Here is a 22,647-nt window from a genome sequence, read left to right on the forward strand (position 1 = left end):
ATTTTCCCGGCCCTGCAGCCCCCAGCCTCAGCTTTGCTCAACCCCTGGCAGCAACACTCAACTCTGAATTGGACCCTGCAGCCCTCCGGCCCCACACTTGAGATGCTGCCCCTGACCTTCCAGGCCTGTTGTAGCCTGGCCTCTTGGGCCCTCAGCCATGCTGGCTTCCCTTCTGCCGCTAAACACCCTGGGCCTGGGTGTGACTGTCTCAGGCCCCCCAAATAGTTGGGGGGGCATCCCTGGACTCTTGGGCACATGACTCTGATGGGTATCCAGGTCAGAAAGCAGGTGGGGGTGGGGCAGCTGGCAGGGACAGGGTGTCTGTGCTGGGGACCCTGCACAGTCCTCTCCTCATTTTGTCACTTATTCCTCACCTGGACTCCATGTCTTTGTGTAAAAAGGCAAGATAAGGCCAATTTGTGGGGTCTTTTCTGGTCAAAGCAGGCAGGTAGGGCACCTGTCCCCTCCTAGTGCTCCACCATGTCAACCACCACAAGGAGCCCCACGTCCTAGGAGGTGAGCTTGGTGTGGGGCTGGGCAGCGGGCATGGCCCTGGGGTCACAGCTGCAGCTCGTCCATTCATTCATCTCGTCTGTTCACTCAGTGCCAAAGAAGCACCCAGAGCCGTCAGAGGTCAGCAAGAGGCAGTGCCAGCTGTAGAGTTGGGAGGTGGGAGTACAGAGCAGGGCCTAAGCATGGGTCATGCGAACAGAGGCCCTGGTGGGGCCTGGGCACCGGGCCCCAGAAGGAGCCGGCCCCCAAGGCCAGGCTGACTGGGAACTTGGCTCACTGCTGGGTGTGGGAGGGACAGGACCGGAGGAGTCACCCTGTGGCCAGAGGGCAACTCTGAGCTTGTCAGGAGCCAGAGTGCAGAGGGTGGGGTGGAGGCCAAGCCCAAGTGCACCCCCTAGAGCCCCTGCTGCAGCCCAGCCTCTGCCTCCCAGGCTCTGGCCAGTTGGGGACACCAGAGTTTACACCCATGTTGAGACCCTTCCCCAAACTGGCTGTTCTGTGTGCCCCCTGCAGCCCTCAGTCTTGAAGTCAGACCACACAAAAACTGGGGATGGGGAGCCATGGCCAGGGTGGGCCTTGTGGGGCAGGCCTCTCCCTTGCTCATTTGGCCAAAAGTAGCTTCTGCCTCCAGCCTAGGACTCCCAAGTGTCTGGAGGTCTTGGGGACCCCTACCACCTGAGAGCCATGATTGGACAGGGGTGGTCACTGCAGGCCTTGCTTTCTGCCCAGTCTGGCAAGTAAGTCCCAGTTTCATGGTCACCTGCCGGCAGCCAGGCTCCCCTCACACGTGCATGCACGTGCACACACACACAGGTGCACTCGCACAGCCAGCCAGAGTAAGCTGGTAAGCAGCTCACCTGCTCACACGAAGCCCACATGCTCACAAGATGCAGGTACTCGTCCCTTGTCAGGATAAGAGTGAGCAAGTGTGTGAGGCCAGGGGAGCCCTGAGCACCAAGGTCCTGTGTGGTGAGACCCAGCCCCACCCCGATGGCACATCCCTCGGGCATTCCTGTCCCCTTGCCTTGGGCACTGACTGTCCACTGAGGAGCTCGGAGTGATCTCAGAGCTCGGATATTCCCAGGAGCCCTTGGGGAGGTGTGCTCAGAGGACCAGGACACTTCCTGGAGGAGCATGAGACCCTGAGTCACGATACCCGTGAGAACCAGCACCCTGTCCTGCTCAGGTGGGCCCCGCCCTCACAGAGACTCCCCATTCTCCGGGCCCTCGCCAACCCCGCTGGCCCTGAGCCCTTGCCAAGCCCCTCACTGAAGCTCTTCCTGCTCCCAGAGCACACAGGAAGCCCCGGTCCTCGATTCCTCTCCTGCAGTCACCTCACACCTCAACCTCCTGTGGCTGCAGTCCTGGCTGCCCCTTTCATCTCACTCTGGTTCCTCCTGGGGTCTCAGCCCAGGCAGCCTGCTCCGTGCACCCATCTCCTAATGCCTCTTGGTGACCTCTGACCTCTGTTGGCTGTCAGTGCTTCTCCTAGTGCTCTTGGGGCTGGGCAGCCTCTGCGGGTCCTGAACCATCTGCTGAAGGGTCAGGGCCGTCCCCCACCAGGGTGGACCTCTCTCCCAGCCTCACTGAGCCCAACACTCCATCCCCACAGGCTCATGATTGGGGTTCCATCTCAAGTCCTGGGCCCCAAGGTCAGATCAGGTGCACATTGAAGTGTGGTATGTGAAGTTGGGGTGAGGGGTGGGCAGGGAAGCCATGGGGTGGAGGGGAGAGCCTGCTGTGACCCTGAGGCCAGGAGGATCAGGTATCAGATGGAGTGGCTAAGATACCTCAGGAACAGGGTGACTGTGAGTGGTCACAGCTCATGCCGCTGGCTAGGCTCCAGGCCCCTCCAGCACAGCCCTCACACCCTCCATCCTGGCCCCAGACAGGCCTGTACGCAGGCTGGCCCTGTGGTGTGTTGGGACTCGGTATTGACCGGCTGAAACTGCTCCCTGTCTCCCAGGGAGACTTCCGGATCCCCTGCCTGGGTGGGCACTTCCTTGAGTCCCCTCCCTACCTATGAAACTAAGGTCCCCCCAGCAGATGCTCCCCTGAAACAAGTCCTGTGGCCAGCTTGCTGCCAGACACGCCTTCACCCCTGACTCACCCCACGGGCACTCCCAGCCTGACCTCTCACCCCACTCCCCAGACCCAGAGCAAGGAGTTCCCTCCCAGCCCCCAAAGGCTGCAGGTGGGGAGGGATGGGTGGGGACAGCAGAAGGCCATTTGGGGGGAGCTGTGCTTTTCAGTGGCAGCCACACAGATGAGGTGGGTATTGGGGGGAGGGGCAGGAACAGGGGCTGCTGGGGGAGGGTGTCAGTGAACTGACTGAGTAGGGGGCGTCCTTGCAAGGACCCTCTGGGGGCCCACCCAAGGAGCTCAGATGCTCCCACCTTGAACAAGGCCAGTGAGCAGGTAGGTCTGTTTCTGGAGTGGCTGCTCCAATATCTCAGGAGCTGCAGAGTAGGAAGAGGTTTTACCAGGCATCCAGTCACCTGCCGAGACCTGCCCAGGCTGCAGAGGCCTACTGACCCCCAGCCCCACCCCAGGTTCTAACCTCTCACTTCTGACCCCCCGCCCTCTGCTGCCCAGCCTGCCAGGGAGAGGATGGGAGGCCAGCCAATCCTGGAGGCCCTGGGCCGCGCCCTGGCCAGTATGATCCCAAGCGAGCATATAAATACACCTGCCAGGAGCCCATACCCAGAGAACTCACACCTGCCTCGGACAGCGCTCCACACCTGGAGGAGCGCACACTCCCCACGCCCCACGCCCCACCTGCCCGGCGTAGCTGCGGACGGACAGCTCTAGAGAGGAACACTAGTCGGGGGAACACAGGCCAGTCTGGACCAGAGGAGACGAAGCCAGCACTTCCAGGACGAGTGAGCTCGGAGCCTCAGCCTGGCTGAATCAGCCAAGAGGGTCATGCCCGGGCCCCTCTGACCCTGGCTACCAGGTAAGGCCGGCTCAGCTGGCACTCCCCTCTCACCAGTACAGGTTCAGGGTGGGGCACCTCCTCCGAAGGGTGGGGCCCAGTGCTAAGGAACCAGTCATGTGGGGAGCGGCTGGGGGAGGACGGCTGCAGTACCCCAGACCCTGCTGAGGCTGCACCTGGCCTGCGGCAGTTGCTGTCACCAAAATACATTGACATCTCACACCATGATGCCAGAGCACTCGTGACGTCACAGTGATACCACCGTGACTCACAGTGGTCAGTGTCAGGTGGCAGCAATACCTGAGCCCTTATGGCACGTCACTGCAAAGTCATTCCACCAGCCCTCCTGTACTGACATCCAGTCAGGCTCGGGTCAGCTCTGGGGGGCTTCATGGGCTCCATGGGGTCACATGGTCAGGTCTTCCCAAGGCCCTGGCCGCCTCTGTCCGTCATGAAGGTGATAGGCAAGTCACCCCCTTACCTACCCTCCTCCAAGAAGGACCCATGTGGCTGCCTGGGATAGAGACCTAGGCCCAAAAAGGGGCAGCAGGCAGGCCACCTGACCCTCATCAGGGAGACAGGCTGGGCATCCCATGGAGAGGGCAGTAGGTGAGGAGTGGAACATCCCACTGCCTCCTGGACAGCAGCTGTGGCTGGTGTGACCCTCCCGGGTGGCAGGCCAGTCCAAAGAGACTGCCTGGCTCATCCACCCTCCCCGCTCCACTGGCCAAAGGGTGAGGAGCATTTCCAGACCTTGAGGGCCAGCACCAGGCTCTTGTCACCAGCCAGACGAGCTGGCCCTGCAGGTTGAGGCCATGGCGGGGAGACAAAGCCCTTCCTCAGGCCATGGCCACCACCCTTGCTCAGGCCCGCTGGTCTCCCGCAGTCCATCCAACCAGGCCTGGCGCCCACCCTCACACAACTGAATATCAGTTATTGTGTGCCTACCTAATAGGCCACCCACACTGGAATCTGTGTTCAAACCAACTTCACCTGGCCCAGAGCCACACTCTTCCTGTGACAGCCCGGGGCTCCTGTGAGCTGCCTCTTCTGCACCGTGGCTCTTGGTATCACAATGACCAGGGTCCAGCCTGGCAGAGCCCTGACGTTTCTGCCCAATGGCACGGTCAGGTAGGCCAGGGTGGGTGGGAGGGGTTCACTGAGCAGTGGTCCACAGGGCCCAGCCAGGCTGGGGCACCCCAGGGTGCTGACCCCTGATAAAGCATGTGAGGAGCTGGGGAGGGCTGGGGTACAACTTGAGCAGAAAGACCTTGAAGTGGGGACAGGGGTGAGGGGACTTCGCAGAGGTGCCCATAGGCATCTCTGAGATGGTGCAATGAAGAGGGATGGGGAGAGAGTGACTGGCTGACCTTGTAGGAAAGGAGCAGTCAAGATCACTCACAGTGGTCTCCATTGTTCCACAGCCCAGAACCATGTCGTCAAGCCCACAGGTGTGGCACATGACCATGCCGCCTACCAGCAGAAGCAGCCCCACAGCCACAGTGCCCAGGTCCCCCAGCTCAGCCAGCAGCCCCAGGTCTCCGGGCACCCCAGGCTCAGAGAAAGTGGCCTCCCCTCTGGAGTGCTCCATCTGCTTCTCGGGGTATGACAACATCTTCAAGACACCCAAGGAGCTCTCCTGCACCCATGTCTTTTGCCTGGAGTGCCTGGCACGGCTGGCAGCCGCCCAGCCCACAGGCCAGCCAGGTAGCGAGGCTGTGCCCTGCCCATTCTGCCGGCAACCCACAACTGTACCCGCTGCTGGAGCCCCTGCGCTGCGCACCAGCCGCCAGCTGCAGGCCCGGATGCCAGCGCACCTGCGGCAGGAGGAGCCCGTGTGGCTAGAGGGCACCAAGCTGTGCTATTACCCACCGCCATCTGTGCCTGGCCCGCTGGAGCCCGGCTTCATGTGCGTGGACATAGGCCCAAGCAAACCCGCTGAGCCTGCTGCACCTGCGCCCATCCCAGGCCCTGCCCACCATCGGGGGCTCTTGGCCCGCTGCTGGGCACGCTGCAGGGACTGGAGGCGCGTGGCGCTCATCACAGCCCTGCTGCTCGTGCTCTTCTGTGTGGTCCTCTGGCCTGTGCAGTGCGCACTCAGGACTGGGAGTCTGCACTGCCTCCCCCGGCCTCCCTCTACCGCAGCCAGTGCTGCCACCACCTTTTCACTCGGGTCCCTGGTGGACAATTAGTGTCACCACTCCCACCCAGCCCACCCCTCCAGGATCCCAGAGGAGCCCCCACATCTCTGAGGAACCCCACCCCATTCAGCACACACAACCCCCCGCTCTCTGGGGCTGGGTCCTATGGGGTGGGCAAAATGGTCCCCGGAGCTTCCAAGAATCAGATTCCTATGGGCTCCAGAGACCACTTCCCTAACCCCCATCTTGCAGATGGGGAAACTGAGGCCCAGAAGAGACAGCTTGGCAAGGCCCCTCCCTGTCCACACTGTGAATCTGCAGGACCTACCCCTTGCTGAAAAGGGAAGGGGCTTGCCACCCTCATCTTATTTTCACATTTCACCATGGTTGCTCACTTCCCCAGGCAGGGCTGGCCCCTTCCCTTGGGTGGCCACGGGGACAGAGGGCAGTGGCAGGGAGCCCAGCTCCCCACTGCCCATCCTGTCCTCCTGAATTGTACATTTTTAAATAAACTATTTTGTACCCACATTGATAAGGGGTCCTCACCCTCTGTGTTCTTTCCTGTACCATTAAGCCCCTCTTTCCAGAAAAGTCCAGTCTGTCACTTCCACAAAGACTCTGAACCCAAAGGACACCTCCTCCAACTAATAAAAATAAATGGAAAAAATAAAAATTAAAAAAATATTTAAAAAAATAAAAAATAAAATTATACTAGGTGAAAAAAATAAATAAACCATTTTTAAGTGTAAAAAAAGAAAAAAAAAAACAAAAACAAAGGACACCTCCTGGACTGGACTCCCAGCAGCCCCTAGGGTGTGTGGCCCAAGTTCTAGGGGGTCCAACTCCGGTCCTACCTAGGCTGTGGATGGGCTGGAGCAGTTCTGGGCTTGGCTGCCTCCCGGGGCTGTGAGGCTGCCTGAGGGAGATAGGGCGGGCGGGGAGCACCTGGGTCACGGGGTACTGGGATGGGGCCTTGGCCTGGTCCAGAGTGGGTGGTCCTCCTTCCCACCCTCACTGTGGTCACAACAGGCTGCAACCGCCAGAAGTTACGGTCCCACAGTCCTGCCCAGAGCCCTGAGTGGAGGGCTACAGGACCTCACAACCCCTGGGGACCGAGGCTCAAGGGTGCACAGAAGCGGAGGTGGCGACCACCAGCGTGTCCCGATGATCTACAGGCCTCAGGTTCCTCCAGCAGAGGGCCAGACTTGGCTGGTGAAGTGAGCATCCTGGGGGACGGGCGGGAGTCCTGCCACCCCACCTCTCCCCCACCCCGTACTGCTATCAGTCCAGGAATCCTGCACCACCAGGCTGGCATGACGAAGAGAGGCCAAGCCGGTTCTGGCTTGCATAGGTCTCAGCCTTCTCATTCCTCACCCCAAAGCCCATGACTTCCTGCTCCAACCAGCTGTGCCTTTGGCTCAGAAAGACCCTGGGGAATGGGGTCCAGTCATGGGGACCCATAGGTACCCTTTCTCCAAGCCCCAGCAAAGCTGCAGAACTGAGAAGGCATTTTTACTGAGGAGACCAGAAAGCCACAGGGCCATCCATAATGGGAGGGTGCCAGTGTGGACCACAAGCCAGTGACATCGCACCGTCACTGACGAGTCATGCTCTCATGGAGCCTCGCCCTCCTCGCTGTGGTCAGATGAGCATGTCATATATTCCCTCATTTAACAAGCATTTATCGATGAATGACTGCAATGTGACAGTCTGGGTTAGGTCTGGATGTGGCAGGACTGAGCCACTGCCAGGCCACAGCCCAGACCACGGCTGTAGGCAGGGCTGGGAAACAACTCTGAAGGGGCAAGGGCGCTCAGAAAGCAGGGAGAAGGTCACAAATGCTGGTGAACAAACTGGCACTCACTTGCTGGTCTCATGTCCCACATACAGATTGACCCTTAGACATGTAGCACACATATGTCTTCACCGCAACGTGCAGGTGATCATTGGTGGCCTCCCAAACGGAGTCGAACGGCAGCCCTGCAGCTCTGCCTCCCCTCCTCAAGGAGGGCCAGGGCCACTGGATCTGCCCGCCCCTCACCATTTCTGGGCGTGCAGAGCTGGTCAGGCAGGGTCTGAGGGGGCAGACCCGGGACCCCACCCCCCATCCCCACCCCCCATCCCCACCCCCTGTCCCCACCCCAACTCCGCTCAGGGCTGGGCGCCTGTCTGCACAATCCTAAACAGTCCATCGGAGGAACGCGGAGGCCGGCCTTGCTGGGCTCCTGCCTTCTTACACGGCTCCAGCCCCAGTCGGGGCACGCGCACGAGGGGCTCTCACGGCTCTAGGCCCTGCAGGTTCTCATACTCGTGGCGGGAGGCCTCCGGGATCCTGCGGGCGGAGACAGAGTTCGACTGGGGCCCACCTGCGATCCCGCCCCCTCGCCTCAGTCACGCCCCCAAGCCCGGGCCACGCCCCTAGGCCTTCCTGTCCCCGCCCCCACCGCCGCCGCACCCGACCGGGACTCTTCCCTCCCCAGTCCCTGATGCTCCACTCACGCCGCCGGCGCCCGGGACGGCGCGGGTCCGGGGCTACAGCCGGGGTCGGCGGGCGAGACGCCCAGGTTCAGCGAGCCGCGCTCCTCGGGCCGCTCGCACTGAGGGGAGGGGCCCCTGGTCACCATGGTGATGCCAGCGCAGGCTTCGCCCCGGCCCGGCCCCGCCCCCACAGGCTCGCGGAGGCGCAGCTGTTCGCCCTGGATGTACCGCTGCAGCGCCAGGTACACGAACTTGTACTGCGCCTCGGTCTGCACCATCCCCGAGCGCTGCCGCCGCACCAGTTGGATCGTCTTGGGGACGTCGATGTCGCAGTCTAACCCTGGAGAGGAGCGTGCTCAGGGCGGAGCGGGGCCGGCTGGGAGAAGGCGGGATGGCTAGGTGCAATGGGCGGGGCCGGCAAGCGCAGGGGGCGGGGTTACGTGGGGACGGGGCCTTCCTAGGGCGGCTCACCCTGCCTGCGAATGACGTTCACCAGGATGTCAATCACAATGATGGTGCCAGTGCGTCCGATGCCAGCGCTGTTGGGACGGACCAAGGAGGCCTGTGGCCAGTTGACAGGACAGAGCCGTGGCCGCTTCCCCGGTCGCACCTGTACCGCTGGCCCCGCCCCATCCCCGGTCGCACCTGCAATGGACTACCAGGGGTCCGGCCCCCGGCATGCTGCTCTGGGCCCGGTTCACCTCGTCCAGGAAGCTAAGGACGCCGGTGGGCTCGGCCGGGACGCCGTGGTCCGGCCAACTGAAGTACTGGTAGTGCTTCACTGTGTGCGGCGACTCCTCCTGGGCAGAGTGGGCTGGTGAGTGCCAGCTGGGAGGTCTGGGCTGTCCCAAGCGCCTCGGGCTGCTGTGACCCTTGGTTGGGAGGGGCACAGGGACTGAACCGAGGAGAGACAGGGCGTGGCCCAGCGGGGTTTGCCAGAAGGAGTGACCAGCAGAGCCCAGACAGAGCAGGAGGGAGTGGGAGGAAAAGATGGGATTCAGGGCTTGGAGGACCCGCAGATGGCCCCAGGCAGCTCAGGTGCCTGGGGAAAGGAAGAAGGATGGTCCTGGGGAGGAGCAGCTTCCAGGAAGTGAATTCTATTTAAGAAGAGCCAAACGCTGAGGCTTGCAGGTGCCCTGGAAGTTATCAAAGGGAACTGGCCAGGAGGAAATGTGCCTGGGAGAGGCACAGGCACCAATGGCATACAAAGAAGGCCGAAGGTACTGGGACGGCCAGGGAGGAACTGGAAGGAGAGGCCTATATGGGTGTGAGGCCACCCTGGAGCCAGACAGCTGGGTTGAAAACTTGCCCGACTGGGATCACTGCCCAGCAGGGCCCAGGCCAGGACTTTGCCCACGGGGTTGAGCGATGTGGAAGCCACCAAAGCCACTGGGGTTGGGTGGAGGCTGGGCCAGCCCAGTGCAGACCTGGTGACTTCACGAGCACGTCACCCTGGTCCCACAACTCCTGAGGCTCTTCAGGCTCACCTGGTCTGGCCTCCACACCTGCAGCTCCCGCACACAATAGCCCTGGGCCCAGTGCTCAGCCATGTTGCACACATGCAGGTGGCCATACTCTTGGCTGCCGTGCAGCTCTGGCCAGTATCGGAAACACTTGTTCTGGGGGGTGGGAGCATGGCATTAGCCATGCTGGAAGACCACCAGCACCCATGCCCCACCTCCCTGCAGAGCACACACGGGGTCTCTCCAGGGCCCTCGCTGTGCCCCAGCATCTCTAAGACTGAAGAAGCAAAGCTGGGCCAGCACCAACACAGGTCCGGTGGGGCACACAGCAGGAGGAGGGGAGGAACATGAGCTGGAGCTCCTACCCGGCCTCGCTCCACCTCCCTGGTGGTCATGACGATGACACGCGTGTTCTCCTGGTGCACCATGGCCCAGAAAGCAGCCACTGTAGTCGGCAGACAGCCCTGGGTGGCGATGTACACCTTGCCCAGTCCATGGCCTGGCTTCTCCTCTGGGTCACTCTGAAAGAAGGTGGGGTCAGCTGCCTGCTGTTTCCAGGAATTCAAGTGCCAGAGGACCAATTCAAGTTGATGCAAATGATATGCAAAGTAGCCCAAGTTGCTCACACACAGTCCGTGGAGGGTGGGAGGGGCTTAGGACCAATATTTAATCCAGCAGTTTCTGGATTGGCCCCTCTGAGGACCCAGTGCAGACTGCTGCACCCTCCCTGACTATCTGTTGTCTTTCCAAAGTCCACAGACCACTCCAGGAGCTCCAGGCTCATTATTATGGGGAATGGAGTGACCAGGGCTTGATTCATGTAGGCCACAGGTGCAGCAGGCCAAGTACCCACCCTGATGTAGTTGGCGTTGATGTAGTCGGCTCCAGGCACTCTGTCATCCACATCACGAAGGATGACACGAGTGGTATCAACTGAGAAGGGAAGATGTGGCTCAGGTCTCCAGGGAAGAGGGATCCCCGCTGACCTGTGGTGAGCAGAGGCAGAGGACGAAGGGGCAAGAGAGGGCATCGCACCAGTGGTGAGGAATGACCCCTGCCTCCACCCCCCCAGGACCCCTGTGCCAGATGGGCCCTGCACTTGGTTGGTGAGGACCTGGTCCCCATGTGACCCCAGCCCCAGCCTCACAGGGAAGGATGTTCTTGTATCGATTCTTGGGCTTGTTCTCCGGCCGCTGGCCTTCCTTCCGGGGGTACAGGAGCCGGCATTCCTGTTGCTGCAGCATCTGGAGGAGTGGGGCTTTAGCCTGTGGCCCCGACTTTTCCCCAGAGCCCTCAACACCCGCCATACACGTCCTGACCCACACCCCTCGGCTGGCCCTTGCCGAAGCCCAGAGGATGGGAGTCTGAGGGGGGGCAGCGGGCAGCAGGCCGACACCTCGAACTCCTCCCAGAAGCCCTGCTTGGCCTTCTCGCTGGCATCCGTGGCCTCGCTGAGCTCCTGCACACGGCTCTCAATGCTTGCAGCGCTGATTCTCGTGGCCTTGAGGGGCTGGCAGGTAGAGGCTTGAGTCCAAGCTTAGCAAGGGCCAGTGGACCCCAGAGCGCCCTGGCCCCCACACCCCTGCCTTCAGCCACCCTGCCCCAGCACTGCCTGGTGTCCTTTTCCCCTGGTGGGGTTATGCCAGAGTCCCTTGTCCCCCAGAGGGAGAAGCTCACTCAGACCCCAAGGTTCAGGTGCCTGGGGACATACCTGCCGGAGATGCACCACAACCCCTGACCTCTCCACCATGGGGTTCTTCCTGTAGCGCTCCACCAGATCTCCAAGGGTGTCGAACTGCTCACCACCTCCCACGTCGTACTTCCCATCTGGCTGTGGGGTGGCAGTGAGGGCCTGGTGGTTGCCCCCTCTCCAAGCCAGACCCCCACCCCCACTCCCGCCTCTCACCTGGAAGTGGATCATGATGTGGGTGACGCGCGGCTGGCGGTCCACCCTGTCCAGCTGCTGCGTGAGCACTGACAGCACAAAGTCCCCAGGTTTGCTCTGACTCTCCCGAACCAGGAAGCTGCCCGGACACCCTTTCTCCATCAGCAGCTTCTCAGCCTCCTTTCCAGACAGATGCCCATGATACCACCTGGCCCAGGGCAGCACATGTAAGACAGGAGGCCCTGGACTGGCCAGGTGAGGAGCACAGACCCACGAGTAGCTGAAGTCTCTGAGGCACAGACACCAAGAGAGACACACACCCATCCAGACCTCACAGGCCTGGGCAGCACTCGCACCCAGGCCAACCTGGGTCAGCCCTGCCCACCTCTCGGACCCTTCTGCAAGCCTCCTCCAAACCTCTAACCGAGAAAGGAGCAGGAAGGCGGGAGCCCTGCAGGGCCCCAGGGTGGCCACCAGGTGGCAGCCTAGTCCTCAGCAAGGAGGGGGCCAGGACGTCTCCCCAGGCCAGCCCCACCCGGCTTCCTCGGCAGGTGCAGCTGGCTCAGGCCTCTGCCGTTCAGCCGGGGAAACCAAGGCTGGGAGACCTGCTCTCCCCAGGTCACCAGCCAGGCGGGCAGAGGGGAGGCTGGCTGCAGCTCTTCCACAGGCAACCCTCTGTGGCTGGTGCCTGGGGCCTGGAGAACCGAGGCCAAAACCCCCGAGGAAGCAGTGCCTTATGCTCCCTCAGCTCTGCCACAGTTGTGCCCAAGCCTGACCTTGAGTCCTGGGGGCAGAAGAAATCCAGAGGCCATGCTATCGACCCCTGCCCCTCGGACCCTCGCACACACACAACTGCAGACACAGATGTTGGCCAGACGCAGACGCAGACACTCACCGTTCCGACGTGGGGTCCTGGCAGCCCAGCGGGTGCCGGAGCTCCACAGGGGCCCCACCACGCTCTCGGAGCAGCCCCCCACACTGGCCTGTGTAGTGCTGCACCAGCTCGGCCAGCGTCGCAAACTTCTCCCCTCCATACAGATCGTAGTAGTCACCTGTGTTCTGGATCTTGATGTGCGTCACCTCGTTGTGGCGCCTGGAAGGGCCCGTGCACCGCCACCATCAGGGCCACTGCTCCAGCCAACCACCCTCCTTCCCATGAGCACTCAGCTTCCCGAACAGCCCCGGCAGTGTTCCTGCCCTGACGTCTTGGCCTCTGCCATCCCTCTGCCGGGAACAGCCACAGCCAAGGTCAGGTCCCTCCCTTCTGCAGGTTCCTGCCCATTCAGTGTCCAGGTCTCATCCTGGGTGGCAGGCACCCAGCCCCCAGTGCCCCCCGGGGCATCCAGGACTGGGTTTGGCAGCCACAGGCCTGGTGGCCTGGTGGCCTGGTGGCTGAGGCTGGGGCAGCCTCTCAGGACAGACTCTCCCTCACCCCAGACCACCTCCCCAGGGGCTCTGAAGGACAGGGGGCTGGACTGCTTCTCCCAGGGGCCCCGTGTGGCTAGGGAAGCCCCAGGTAAGAAGAGAACGCCTGTCGCTCAGGTGAAGGAATTCCACCCTGAGGACTCATCCCACCTGCTGCCTCAGGTTTAGCAGAAAACCCAGAAAAACCTGGAGTGCTTTTGGAAGACCCCCCTCTCCAGACCCTAGACTGACCTGCCTCATGCAGGGCGGACAAGGGTCCAACTGTCCACTCTGCTGGTCATGGCCCCTCCTGCCCATCCTCCCTACACATTGGCCCTTTCAGGGCTCTGGCCAGATTTCCAGTGAGTGGCACCCCCAACAGATGGGGGTACAATCACAGCCACTGAGGCCCCTCAGAGGGATAAGGGGGTCTCACTGACCAGGGCCCACTTCATTGAGCCATCCCTGAAGGTATAAGCGGCCCCTCCTACCCAGGGGCCACCTGGCCAGGAACACCAGGCCCCCCCAGATCTTGCATGTCTAGCCCCCAGCAGAGGTCCCTGCTGCTCAGAATGCTGTCCACCAGCCCTCTGGGAGGACTAGGGAGCCTGACCCCCTGGTGTGCCCCCAGCTGAGGTTGTTCCCACCCCTTGAGGTCCCCCAGGGCCTCAGGCCTGTCCACCCTGCACCACCCACCCACCTGACAGACAGTGTGAAGCCCCCGGGGCAGCTCTTGCTGGGTCTTGCCAGGAAGCTTCCGTGCTGGCCACTGGACATGAGAAGCTGCTCAGCTTCAATTCCACTGATGTTGGGGTGAAACCACCTGAAATGAAGAGGGAGAGCTGCTGATGAGAGAGCTGGGAGATACTGGGCCGTCCTGACCACACCCACGATGCCTGCTGGGGCCGCCCTGTGCCCACCCCCATCCTTGGACTGTGTCCACAGGGTCTGGGGTCTGTGGGGAAGGAGGTGAGGCTGGGAGTGGCCAGGGACATAGATGGGCAGAAGCTTTCCCACAGTGGCAGGTGGCAGGGCAGACCCACCCCCGCAGAAGGACACCAGAAGAAACCTCAGCTCAAGCCCTCTGCACGTCTCTCCCCCACTCACTGCCCACCGGGTGTTCCAGCTCAGCCAAAGGCACTCGGGATCCCCCATGGCCACCCAGAGCTCCCTTCCTCCCCTCACAGCCTGGCAGCGGTGGCCCCGCCCCTCCCACCTTCTCCACCCCTCTCTGTCCTGCCACCACCCTCTCCCGAGGCACCCTGGCAGGGCTTATCAGTCATTTGAGCAGCGCCCCTGGGAGAAGAGCACAGCCCACAGGCCCAGGTCCACCCTCCACCTGCTGCTGCCCACCAGCCTCTGCCCCTCACCACACAAGGCCATGCACCGCAGGGCCCCCTGTACCAGCTGTTCTCTACTCCTGGCCCACACTGCATGACTGAGACCTTCTCCCCTCTCTTTGATGCTTATTCTGCTTCATTGTTTTTCATAGCACTGAAAACCGTCCTGACATGTTACTTATTTATTGGCCTGTCTGTCTCCTACAGGAGGATTTAAGTTCCACAAGGGCTGAAAACATTCCGTGCAGTGTGTACACCAGGGTAGAAAACAGAGCCTGGATATTAACAAACATACGTGAATTCAGAAGTGAATGCTTAATGAACCTAAGGTGGGTGGTGAGTGGTGGGTGAGCTGGGCTGGGTGGCTGGCAGGAGCAGGTCAGGAAGGCCAGAGAGTCGTCATTTATTCTGCTGGGGGTCCAGGCTGAGAGGGGCTCAACCCTGCCCTCTCCCACTGCTGCCTGAGACCACCCTTCACAGTCGCCCCCATGAGATGGGGGGACAGGTCAGGGGGCCCTCATCAGGGCCCCACAGGTGCCCAGGGCTGAGATCATAACTGCTATTTTCTTTACCTTTCGTTCGTTAGGGCAAGAATTTCTGGGCGGGGGATTAAATCTACTCATGTGGTGGCCCCAGAGCGTCTCGGGGCAGGGGCTGACCCCCAGTGGGCCACTGTAACAGTAACTGTACTTCTACTGGCAACAGTGTGTCTCCCACAAGGGTGCCAAAAGTCACTGCAGGAGGGTCTTGCGCCCTCTGGTTCAGAGGTATGTGTCCCTGGTTCACTACACAGATGACACACAGTGTCCAGGGTAGTCCTGCTCCCTGCCCTGCCTCCAGTGGGACACCAGGGCCCCTGACTCCAATTCTGCCACCTGCCACCTCCGGCCCCATCCAGCTATTCGCAGTCATAACCTGGGCATAGGTGAGGCAGGGGTTGATGTGCCCTGGACAGACCTTGTCCTGTCCTGTCCTTGCAGATGACCCCAGACCATCCTGCTCCTTTGAGATCTTTCTGGAATGGGAGTCAGTTCACGCCTCTTCCAGGTCCTCCTGCCCCTCCCTGGTCCTCCTGCCCCTCCCTCTGCCCCATCCTGTGTTCCATTTGCCCCTGCTTTCAGCTGCTTCCTTACTCCTCCAACAAGCCATCTGTGCTCAGTCTATACCTCACTGTCTGATGCTCAGCCCAGGGCAGGTGTGGGGTGTGCAAGTGAATGGATCAAAATTCAGCACAATCATAATCCCAGTTCCTGGGTCACAGTGGCCACATTTCACTGCTGAAAGCCATGTGTGGCCAGTGGAGGCTGTCGACTGCATGTGGGAAAGAATCATTTCCACCATCACAGAAAGGATGGTCCTGCACTGGTCCACACTGCTGAGTCCCCACAGACCAATTTCCCTGGGCTCTCAGGGTCTCCTCCGGCCTCCTGGGGCTGGTGGTCAGGTCTCCTTCCAGAAACACGACCTCCACTTGGGAGTTCTCCATACTCTCCTGGTTCCCCACCTCACCTGGCCTGGGTCCCCCTCCTCCTTCTGACCCCATGGTGTTGGAACCTCCCCACTGTGCCCTCCATGTGTCTCCACATCCACACACTAGGAATCCAGCCCCACCTGGGATCTGAGCTTCAAGCTCACAGACACAAGCCTTTCCAGCATCTCTGTCTGAAAAGGTAACAGCATCTCTGTCTTGACATTTGCAAGATTCAAAAGTCCTGACAAGGCCCCTGAGGCCCTGTTCCACACAGTTCTCGCTTAGTGAAGAGTCACTGCCTGACATTGCCCAGGTCCCTGCCCTCAAATCCCCAGCACTCTCCCAACGCTGCACCCTCTTGTCCTGACTTCCGAACGCCCAAGACCCAACTACTTTTCCCACTCCTCTGGGACCAGTGCCCACCGGCTCTTGCCTGGACTGTAGTATTGATTTCAGGCCCCATCCATGACCCCTGGCTGAGCCATGGAAAACAGATGGGTTCTCAGAAAACACACATCAGAGCCGCGTAAGCCTTGTTAGTGGCCCTGGGTGGCTTTCAAGATGCGTGCTCACCTCAAGGACCAACCCCCCCTACTGGAAAGCACCCTCCCATCCCGTTGTTCATCCCTCTGCTCACTGACCTCACCCCTCATCTGGCCACCTCTGACTGGTCCTGCAGGCCATGGCTCACACTCCCTCTCTGTTCATTTCCTGAGAGACACACCCCAGACCCTACCCTACAGCACTGAAGCTCCATCTCTGCCCCTCCTTCCACGTGTGACAGCTGCAACAGCAAGCAGGCAGGTGTGTACAGGTTCTGAGTTTACCTGTCCCCCACCCCCGCCATGTCTTCACTGTCAGATGTGAACCACGGGGAGGACAGGCTCTCTTATTACCTCCATGGCTCCCCAGGGTCCACATATTGGTTCTGAGAGGCCCAGAAGCTCAGGTGACCTGCCCGGGGCCACCCAGCACTCCCATTTAGCTCTCCCTGGGGGAGGGAGGTATCCTGCCAGCCAGTCACTTCCTGGGCATGTTTTGGGCCTGGGGTCTCGAGCTCCCTCCCATGCTGGCTCTAGAGGGGCAGTTTTGGATGAGTAGTCCAGCAGGTGAGGCTGCCAGGGAAGGTTTCCTGCAGTAGGAGCTGCCCCAGGATGAGTTCTAGGGCCAGTCATAAAAGAGCAGGCCAAGCCACCAGGAAAAGGGTGAAGGCCTCCTGCTGCCAGAGACACTGCAGTGTGGTGGTGGTGGGGGGACTGGTACCCAGAGGAAGGTTTCTGACCCCCATCCTGGAGCCACCAACTCTGCTGAACCACGTCCTGTCCCAGATGCCCACCCCCAGGCCCCAGCAGCCTCTGACTCCAGTACGAGATGGGCGATACCCAGAGTGTGAGGGTAAGGGTAGAAGAGGCACCCGAGCTACAGAGCAGGGTGAAGGACGCACTGTCCTTTCAGGGACTCTTGCTTATACTTTCTGTCCCTCTGTCCTCCCCACAAGCTGCCCTCCATCTGTCAGGTGGAAATCCCCGGGGGGGGCGGGGGGCATCCTGAGTGGTCACAGCAGCTCACACCGCTGCCTGCCTGCAACCCCAGGCTGAGGCAGGCTTCACATCCCCCACCAGGCTGAGAGGTGGAGTCAGGTGTCCGGCAGGTTGGTGCAGTCACGGCCCTGGCTGCAGGGTGGGAGAAGGTGGGAAGCTGCAAGTCCCATTTCCAATCTCCACACTAGGGTCACTTCTGGGCCGAAGGGCTCCCTGCTCTGTGGCAGGTCAGTGACTCAGTTCCGCCCTTGTCACATGGTCAGGCAGGTTCGGGAGAGGGGCAGGTGGGGTTGGCAGGATACACTGGGCTCCCCACCGAGTCAAACATCTTGGGCCCTTCAAGGTCCAACTGAGCCTGGTCGGTGCTCAGGAGCCCAAGAACAGCCCAGCCTGAACCCACTGGCCAATGTCTGGTCCAGCTCTCTGTGTGGCCTTGGTGTTTCATCAGTAGATGGGACACCCTGGGACCCTGGGCGTTCCATGAATGGCCTGTGGACATGCTATATACATGGTACCTATAAAAAGACACTGTTGGGATGATGGGAGATGCACAGAACAGAGGGGAGGACCCCAGGCCGGAACTCCAGGGCTGAGGACCACAGAACACAGTTAGTGTCTGTCTCCATCTCCCTACCCCTAGCCCCTCCTGGTCCCTGTTTATGCAGGCCTGTCCTGTCTATGCAGAACTGAATTAACCAGAGACATGCTTTCCTCTCCAACCTGGAACACAGGGGGAACTCAAGGGGGTTCAGTAGCCCCCCATAGGACCCAGCCCCCTCCCAAGCACCAATATCGACACATCAAACCTCAGTGCTAGGCAAGACCTGAACCCAGCCCTGCCCACAGTCGGAGTCCCGGAGCAAGTGGTGCCGATGGTGATGCCGGTTGACCCACAAACCACAGGGCAACGGGAAGGGGCCGCTGAGTGGGAGCAAGCGGGGGGGAGGGGATGTGTTTCGCTTGGGATTTGGTTGGGCCTGCCCAGGCCTGATAGGGCTGTGGGCAGTGACCCAAGGGTCAGAGGAGTGACAGTCCAGATGGTCATCACAGGGTGGGGCGGGAGGGTTGGCAAGGGCAAGCAGAGCCCCACCCGGGGCTTTCCCCGACTGGCCCAGGGTCACATGAACATGACACAGACATGACCTTTTCTGAGCACCAGAACTTGCCTGGGGGACCAAGAAATGAGGCTCAGGGGAGCCTGAGGGTCATTCCAAACAGCTCCCAAATGCCCTCCTCCCTGAGCTCCAGCTGGATGTTACATCTTGGAACCACAGGACTCTAGGCTGACAGGCTCTTGGAGATCAACTCACTTCCACTGTTCCTGAGCCTTAGAGGGCCATTGGCCCTGCCAGAGGCCACCTTGCCAGACCCACCACACCCCCTGTAGGGGTTCTGGGGCCCTCACCACTGAGGCACTGCCCTGGACCCACAAATCAGATCTTGTCCAGCCCCTCACTAATCTAGGGAGTTACTCGGGTTCTTAGGGCAACCCCTCCTGTGACCTCCAGCCTCACTCAGCCCCAGAGAAAGGTGTTCTGGATGCACCAAGTGCTAGAAACTAGTGATAGGCGTCTCACACCTGTGTGGCTCCCACTGACATTCACATCCAGCTAGAGTCTGAGCTCACATGAATGTGTGCACAACCAGGGAGTGGGGATCTGGTAGAAAGGGCAGGAAGTGCCCCTTCCTGCACATGCCCCACCTTTCCTCTTCATGGGGGCAGAGCTGCGTCCTGTCCCGGGTTGCACACACACAACTGCCAGGGATCTCGCCCCTAAACCTGGCCCTTAGGAGAGCCTGGGAAGGGATGAGCCTACCTTGCAGGTCAAGGGGCTTCCAGGATGCTCCCAGTCCTGAAACTGGGGAAGGGCAGACCCCCAGGTGGAAAACATCTCTGGTGGCCAAAAGGAAGGCAAGGAGTCCAGGAGAGTGAGAGAGAGAGGGTCTGTCAGTGACTTGACACCTGCTGTCCACTCTAGGCTCCAGCGGCTGCCATGCAAGAGCACCATCCATTCCCTAGGGTCAGGAAACCTCTGACCTCCGCCCAGGCCCAGCCCCAGATTGAAAGAGTCCTTTCCACCGGCCAGAGTGAGACTAGGCCTCACTGTCCCGGGACCCAGGCATCTGCCCCTGGCTGTGGAGATGTCACAGGTCACACGTGGAGATGACATGTCAGAAGGTCAGGCCTGGGGGCCACCGGTCAGACGTAGGAGACGTCCCAGGTCGCATCTCTCCCGCACCCCCTGTCCGCACCCGTCGGCCCAAAGCGCATGTGGTGGGGTCCAGCGTCAGGCCACTGGGTGGCCAGGCTCACCTGCGCGAGGTCATGTCTGCTGGGCTCCAGCTCTCTTGCAGCTCTGAGGGGGCCCCGCCTACCCAGAGGATCCGCCCATCAGAGCCCCGCCCACCTGGACCTGCCCCGTCCAAGGAGCCCCCGTCCATCGAGAGGTCCCGCCCCTCCATATCTCCCTTAAAGGAGCCGAGCCCTCAGGTCTCGCTGCCTTGCTGGCAGGTTGGGTTAATAGCACCAGTTCCTGAGGTCGCTCCGAGCTTCAGGACAAGGAATTCACACCATATTATGGGCTCAGAGAGTGCAGGCGCCAGGTGGCCCGGCCGGAGCGGCCCGGAAAGTGATTAATTATGGGTTCTGCTCGTTTGGGTGCTTTCCTTCCAAGAACCTTTCTGGCTCCGCCTCTGTCCTGAGGGAGGAGGGGCTGCACTCCCCACACCCTGAAGGGAGGGGCTGGGAGCTAGAGAAGCGGGAGGAACAGGCCTCACCCGCCCTGTGTCCCGGAGAGGACCTCAAAGAGGCGGAGGTGGGAGCCCACCTGATAACTGGGTCCTTTCCTCTTACCCAGCCCTAAGTTGGGCTTCTAAGTTCGGTTCTAAGTTCCCTAAGTTCCCTTCTCCCCACCTCTGCCACTCTTCCTAGGCAATGCTGACACCTCTCTGACTGCAGGGCCATTTCTCTGCTACAGATGCCCCTGCCAGGTTTGATTGTCCCCGGGGCCCACTGGCCAATCGCGTGGGGGCTCCACCCTTCCTTGCCTGAGCTCCTAACTTTGGGATCCCCATTAGGAGCCTCAGCGCCTGCCCAGCACCCTACCCCCTCCCCTTCTCAGGAGTGGTACACCACACCATGGCTTGGAACCTTCTGGTGCTTACAACCCCGACCCCAAATCCCCAGCTGAGTTCTTCCTCTTCATGCTCCCACAACTTTGAAAGCCCTGCACCCTCAGCACTGGTTACCCTGAGAGCCCCTCCTGGAAGCATCAGCTCCCAGAGCACCCATTCCTGGTCCTCCCAGCATAGGGGTCTCCTCTCCCCTCATTCAGCACCAAGTAGAGCCACCTACTCCCCAGTGTGTCTGGCCTCAGCCCAGACTCCCCTCTGCCTGGTAACCCATGGCCTTGTGGATTCCATTCAGGTGGCCTCAGCTCCTCAAACCTAGCCACTCCAGATGTTACAAGAAGGCCCCCCAGGTGCTTCAGCACCTCAGTCAGTGTCTTCTCCATCCCATGTCCAGCCCAGCACAGGCCCACCCCATCCCCACCCACCAGGGTTCCCCCCAACCCATCCCGACTCCGCCACAGGCCTCTTTTACCCTTAGTATATAGCCAACCTGCTGTCCTCACAGCCCCTCTTCCCACCCTGTGCTCACAGACACACAGATGTGGGCAAACATGCACACACATGTACACATGGCAGGACTTGCCATCCCTAAGGAGGCTACCTGGGGTGCAAGCCTCATGGACCTACCTGGCCTGCCCCATGCACAACAGTGTGCGCACTCACTGCACAGGGTCTCCTTGCCAAAAGCAGCCCCCAACCCAGCACCTTTCCTCCATCCAGAGCCACCTGAAGGAGGTTGAAGCCTGCACGCCACCATGAAGCTGAGCATCATGGCGCTCTCAGGACAGAAACCAGCCAGGTGGGAGAGCATAGGGCCAGTTGGGGCTGAGGGGGGTGGCATTGGTGTGGAAACACACAGGCACCTGTTGAAAGTGTTCAGACTTTATTTCACGGTGATTGACACAGACACAGGTTGGAGTTAGTAACAGAACATATAAGGCTCCTCCAGCCTCTGAGCCTGACAGCCCAGGCCTGGCTGTCAGAGAGGCTGTGGGAGGGTTGGGGTTGCCACCCCCACCACGAGAGGTGTGGGTGGCTGGGGGGACGGGACCAGATGAGACCTAACATTGCAGTTTAAGGCATTTCTGGCTTCACAGCCATCTCTGCCACCCCTGCACCTGCCCCTTGGCCTTGGTAAGACACCCAGTCTACTCCTGGTCACTTTTGGATAAGGACAACCACTCCTCACCCCAGAATCAGACAGAAGGTTTTTTATGTGGTGTCCTCAGCTGTCCTCGGGCCAGGACAGGAAAGACAACAGCCCTGCCACCCCAGGTGTCAAATAAAATCCATACATAAAGACTCTGCGGTTGGTGGCCATGCCTGGACATGCATCCTTGAGAGGGGATGCTGGCCAAAATCAAGCAGTCCACCATGTCACAAGTGGCCCTGCTCCTTCTCAGGGTTCCTCACGGGGACTTGGGCAGTGGGAAGGGGTCACAGCCACGTCCAGGGTGGCTGGGTGGATGGGCAGGGCCAGCCGTGGGCCAGGGTGCCCTGAACAGGCCTGGGCTTGGCCTCTGCTCTCCAGTGCCCTGGGATGGATGGGCACAGCTGGAGGGAAGTGCTAGCATGGCCCCAACAATGACATTATTTCACAGGATTGGCACATGAGGCCCAGGTTCAGCAGGCCCTGGTGAGGCTGGCCCTACCCAGCACAGGCAGGGAGGAGGGGCGGCTCAGCTGGAATCCAGAAAGGCCCCAGGCCTACACAGAGGAAGGGCCCCTCCAAACCCCACAGCGCCTTGCTGGCGAGGGACAGGCCTCGCCAGAGGGAATGTGGGCAATGTGTGTATGCAAGGCCTGCCGACAGGCTGGAGAACACAGGGGCCAGCACAAGTGGACACTGTGCAGGCACAGCCTGAGAGGCCAGGACACAGTGTCCTGAGGCAGAGGGTCGCATCCCAAGGCTGCTGAGTGAGCCAGGTCCTCCATGTGCCGAGTTACCCTCCTGACCCTGAGAGTCCCTCGGCACCAAGTCCGTCTCTGCAGCTCGCCTGCCTGGTTAGGAGGGAGGCTGTGCCAGCAGTCCCTCCGACCGTCACATAGGCAAGAAAATCATATCAAAAAAGCAACAAGTTTACAAAAATAGAAAATAATTACAGCAGGGTGGGCAGCGGCTGCAGCGTGGTTCACAGCGCGGGGCAGGGCCGAAGCTCTGGCTTGGTGATGGCGTCCTCCAGCAGGTGCAGCGGGCGCTGGCCCACCACCACGTCCCGCAGGCAGCCCACGAAGCCTGTGCCATAGGCTTTGGGCAGGGCCTGACCCGTGGGCAGCTTCTCCAGGCCACCTGCAGGAAGACAGAGGAAAGGTCACCAGGTTGTGACTCAGTGATGGGCAGGTT

At 60.8% G+C, this 22,647-nt stretch overlaps 3 protein-coding genes across 8 annotated transcripts in view; 1 reads left to right on the plus strand and 2 right to left on the minus strand.

Annotated features, from left to right (window-relative positions):
- Positions 1 to 2,935: 2,935 nt before the first annotated feature.
- RNF223 (ring finger protein 223) lies at positions 2,936 to 5,640 on the plus strand. Its single transcript, XM_065937150.1, has 2 exons — positions 2,936 to 3,469; positions 4,873 to 5,640. Exon 2 carries the CDS (start codon positions 4,882 to 4,884, stop codon positions 5,638 to 5,640), a length of 759 nt encoding a protein of 252 aa, XP_065793222.1. The 5' UTR covers positions 2,936 to 3,469; positions 4,873 to 4,881.
- A 2,103-nt stretch (positions 5,641 to 7,743) lies between these two features.
- Positions 7,744 to 19,516, minus strand: LOC136169108 (tyrosine-protein phosphatase non-receptor type 11-like). 6 transcript variants are annotated; one of them, XM_065936888.1, is made up of 14 exons: positions 19,486 to 19,516; positions 13,520 to 13,642; positions 12,311 to 12,508; positions 11,437 to 11,623; positions 11,242 to 11,361; positions 10,927 to 11,040; positions 10,678 to 10,774; positions 10,384 to 10,463; positions 9,896 to 10,051; positions 9,555 to 9,686; positions 8,713 to 8,867; positions 8,539 to 8,606; positions 8,089 to 8,407; positions 7,744 to 7,921 (listed from the first exon to the last, which is right to left on the minus strand). In XM_065936888.1, the coding sequence occupies exons 1-14, from the start codon at positions 19,497 to 19,499 to the stop codon at positions 7,867 to 7,869; spliced, it is 1,818 nt and encodes a 605-aa protein (XP_065792960.1). In that variant the 5' UTR covers positions 19,500 to 19,516; the 3' UTR covers positions 7,744 to 7,866. The 6 variants fall into 6 exon arrangements, with proteins under 6 accessions (XP_065792960.1, XP_065792959.1, XP_065792957.1 ...); XM_065936887.1 differs by having other exon boundaries at positions 10,384 to 10,774; positions 11,242 to 11,357; XM_065936885.1 differs by adding an exon at positions 18,989 to 19,065 and having other exon boundaries at positions 10,384 to 11,040; positions 19,486 to 19,499.
- Positions 19,517 to 21,169: 1,653 nt separating this feature from the next.
- Positions 21,170 to 22,647, minus strand: part of AGRN (agrin) — a 36,145-nt gene continuing 34,667 nt past the window's right edge. The window contains exon 36 of the mRNA XM_065936003.1: positions 21,170 to 22,593. Coding sequence (XP_065792075.1) covers positions 22,436 to 22,593 — 158 coding nt within the window. The 3' untranslated portion in view covers positions 21,170 to 22,435. The remainder of the gene's footprint in view (positions 22,594 to 22,647) is intronic.

Source organism: Muntiacus reevesi, chromosome 5, assembly GCF_963930625.1.
Source record: "Muntiacus reevesi chromosome 5, mMunRee1.1, whole genome shotgun sequence".
Lineage (NCBI taxonomy): Eukaryota > Metazoa > Chordata > Mammalia > Artiodactyla > Cervidae > Muntiacus > Muntiacus reevesi.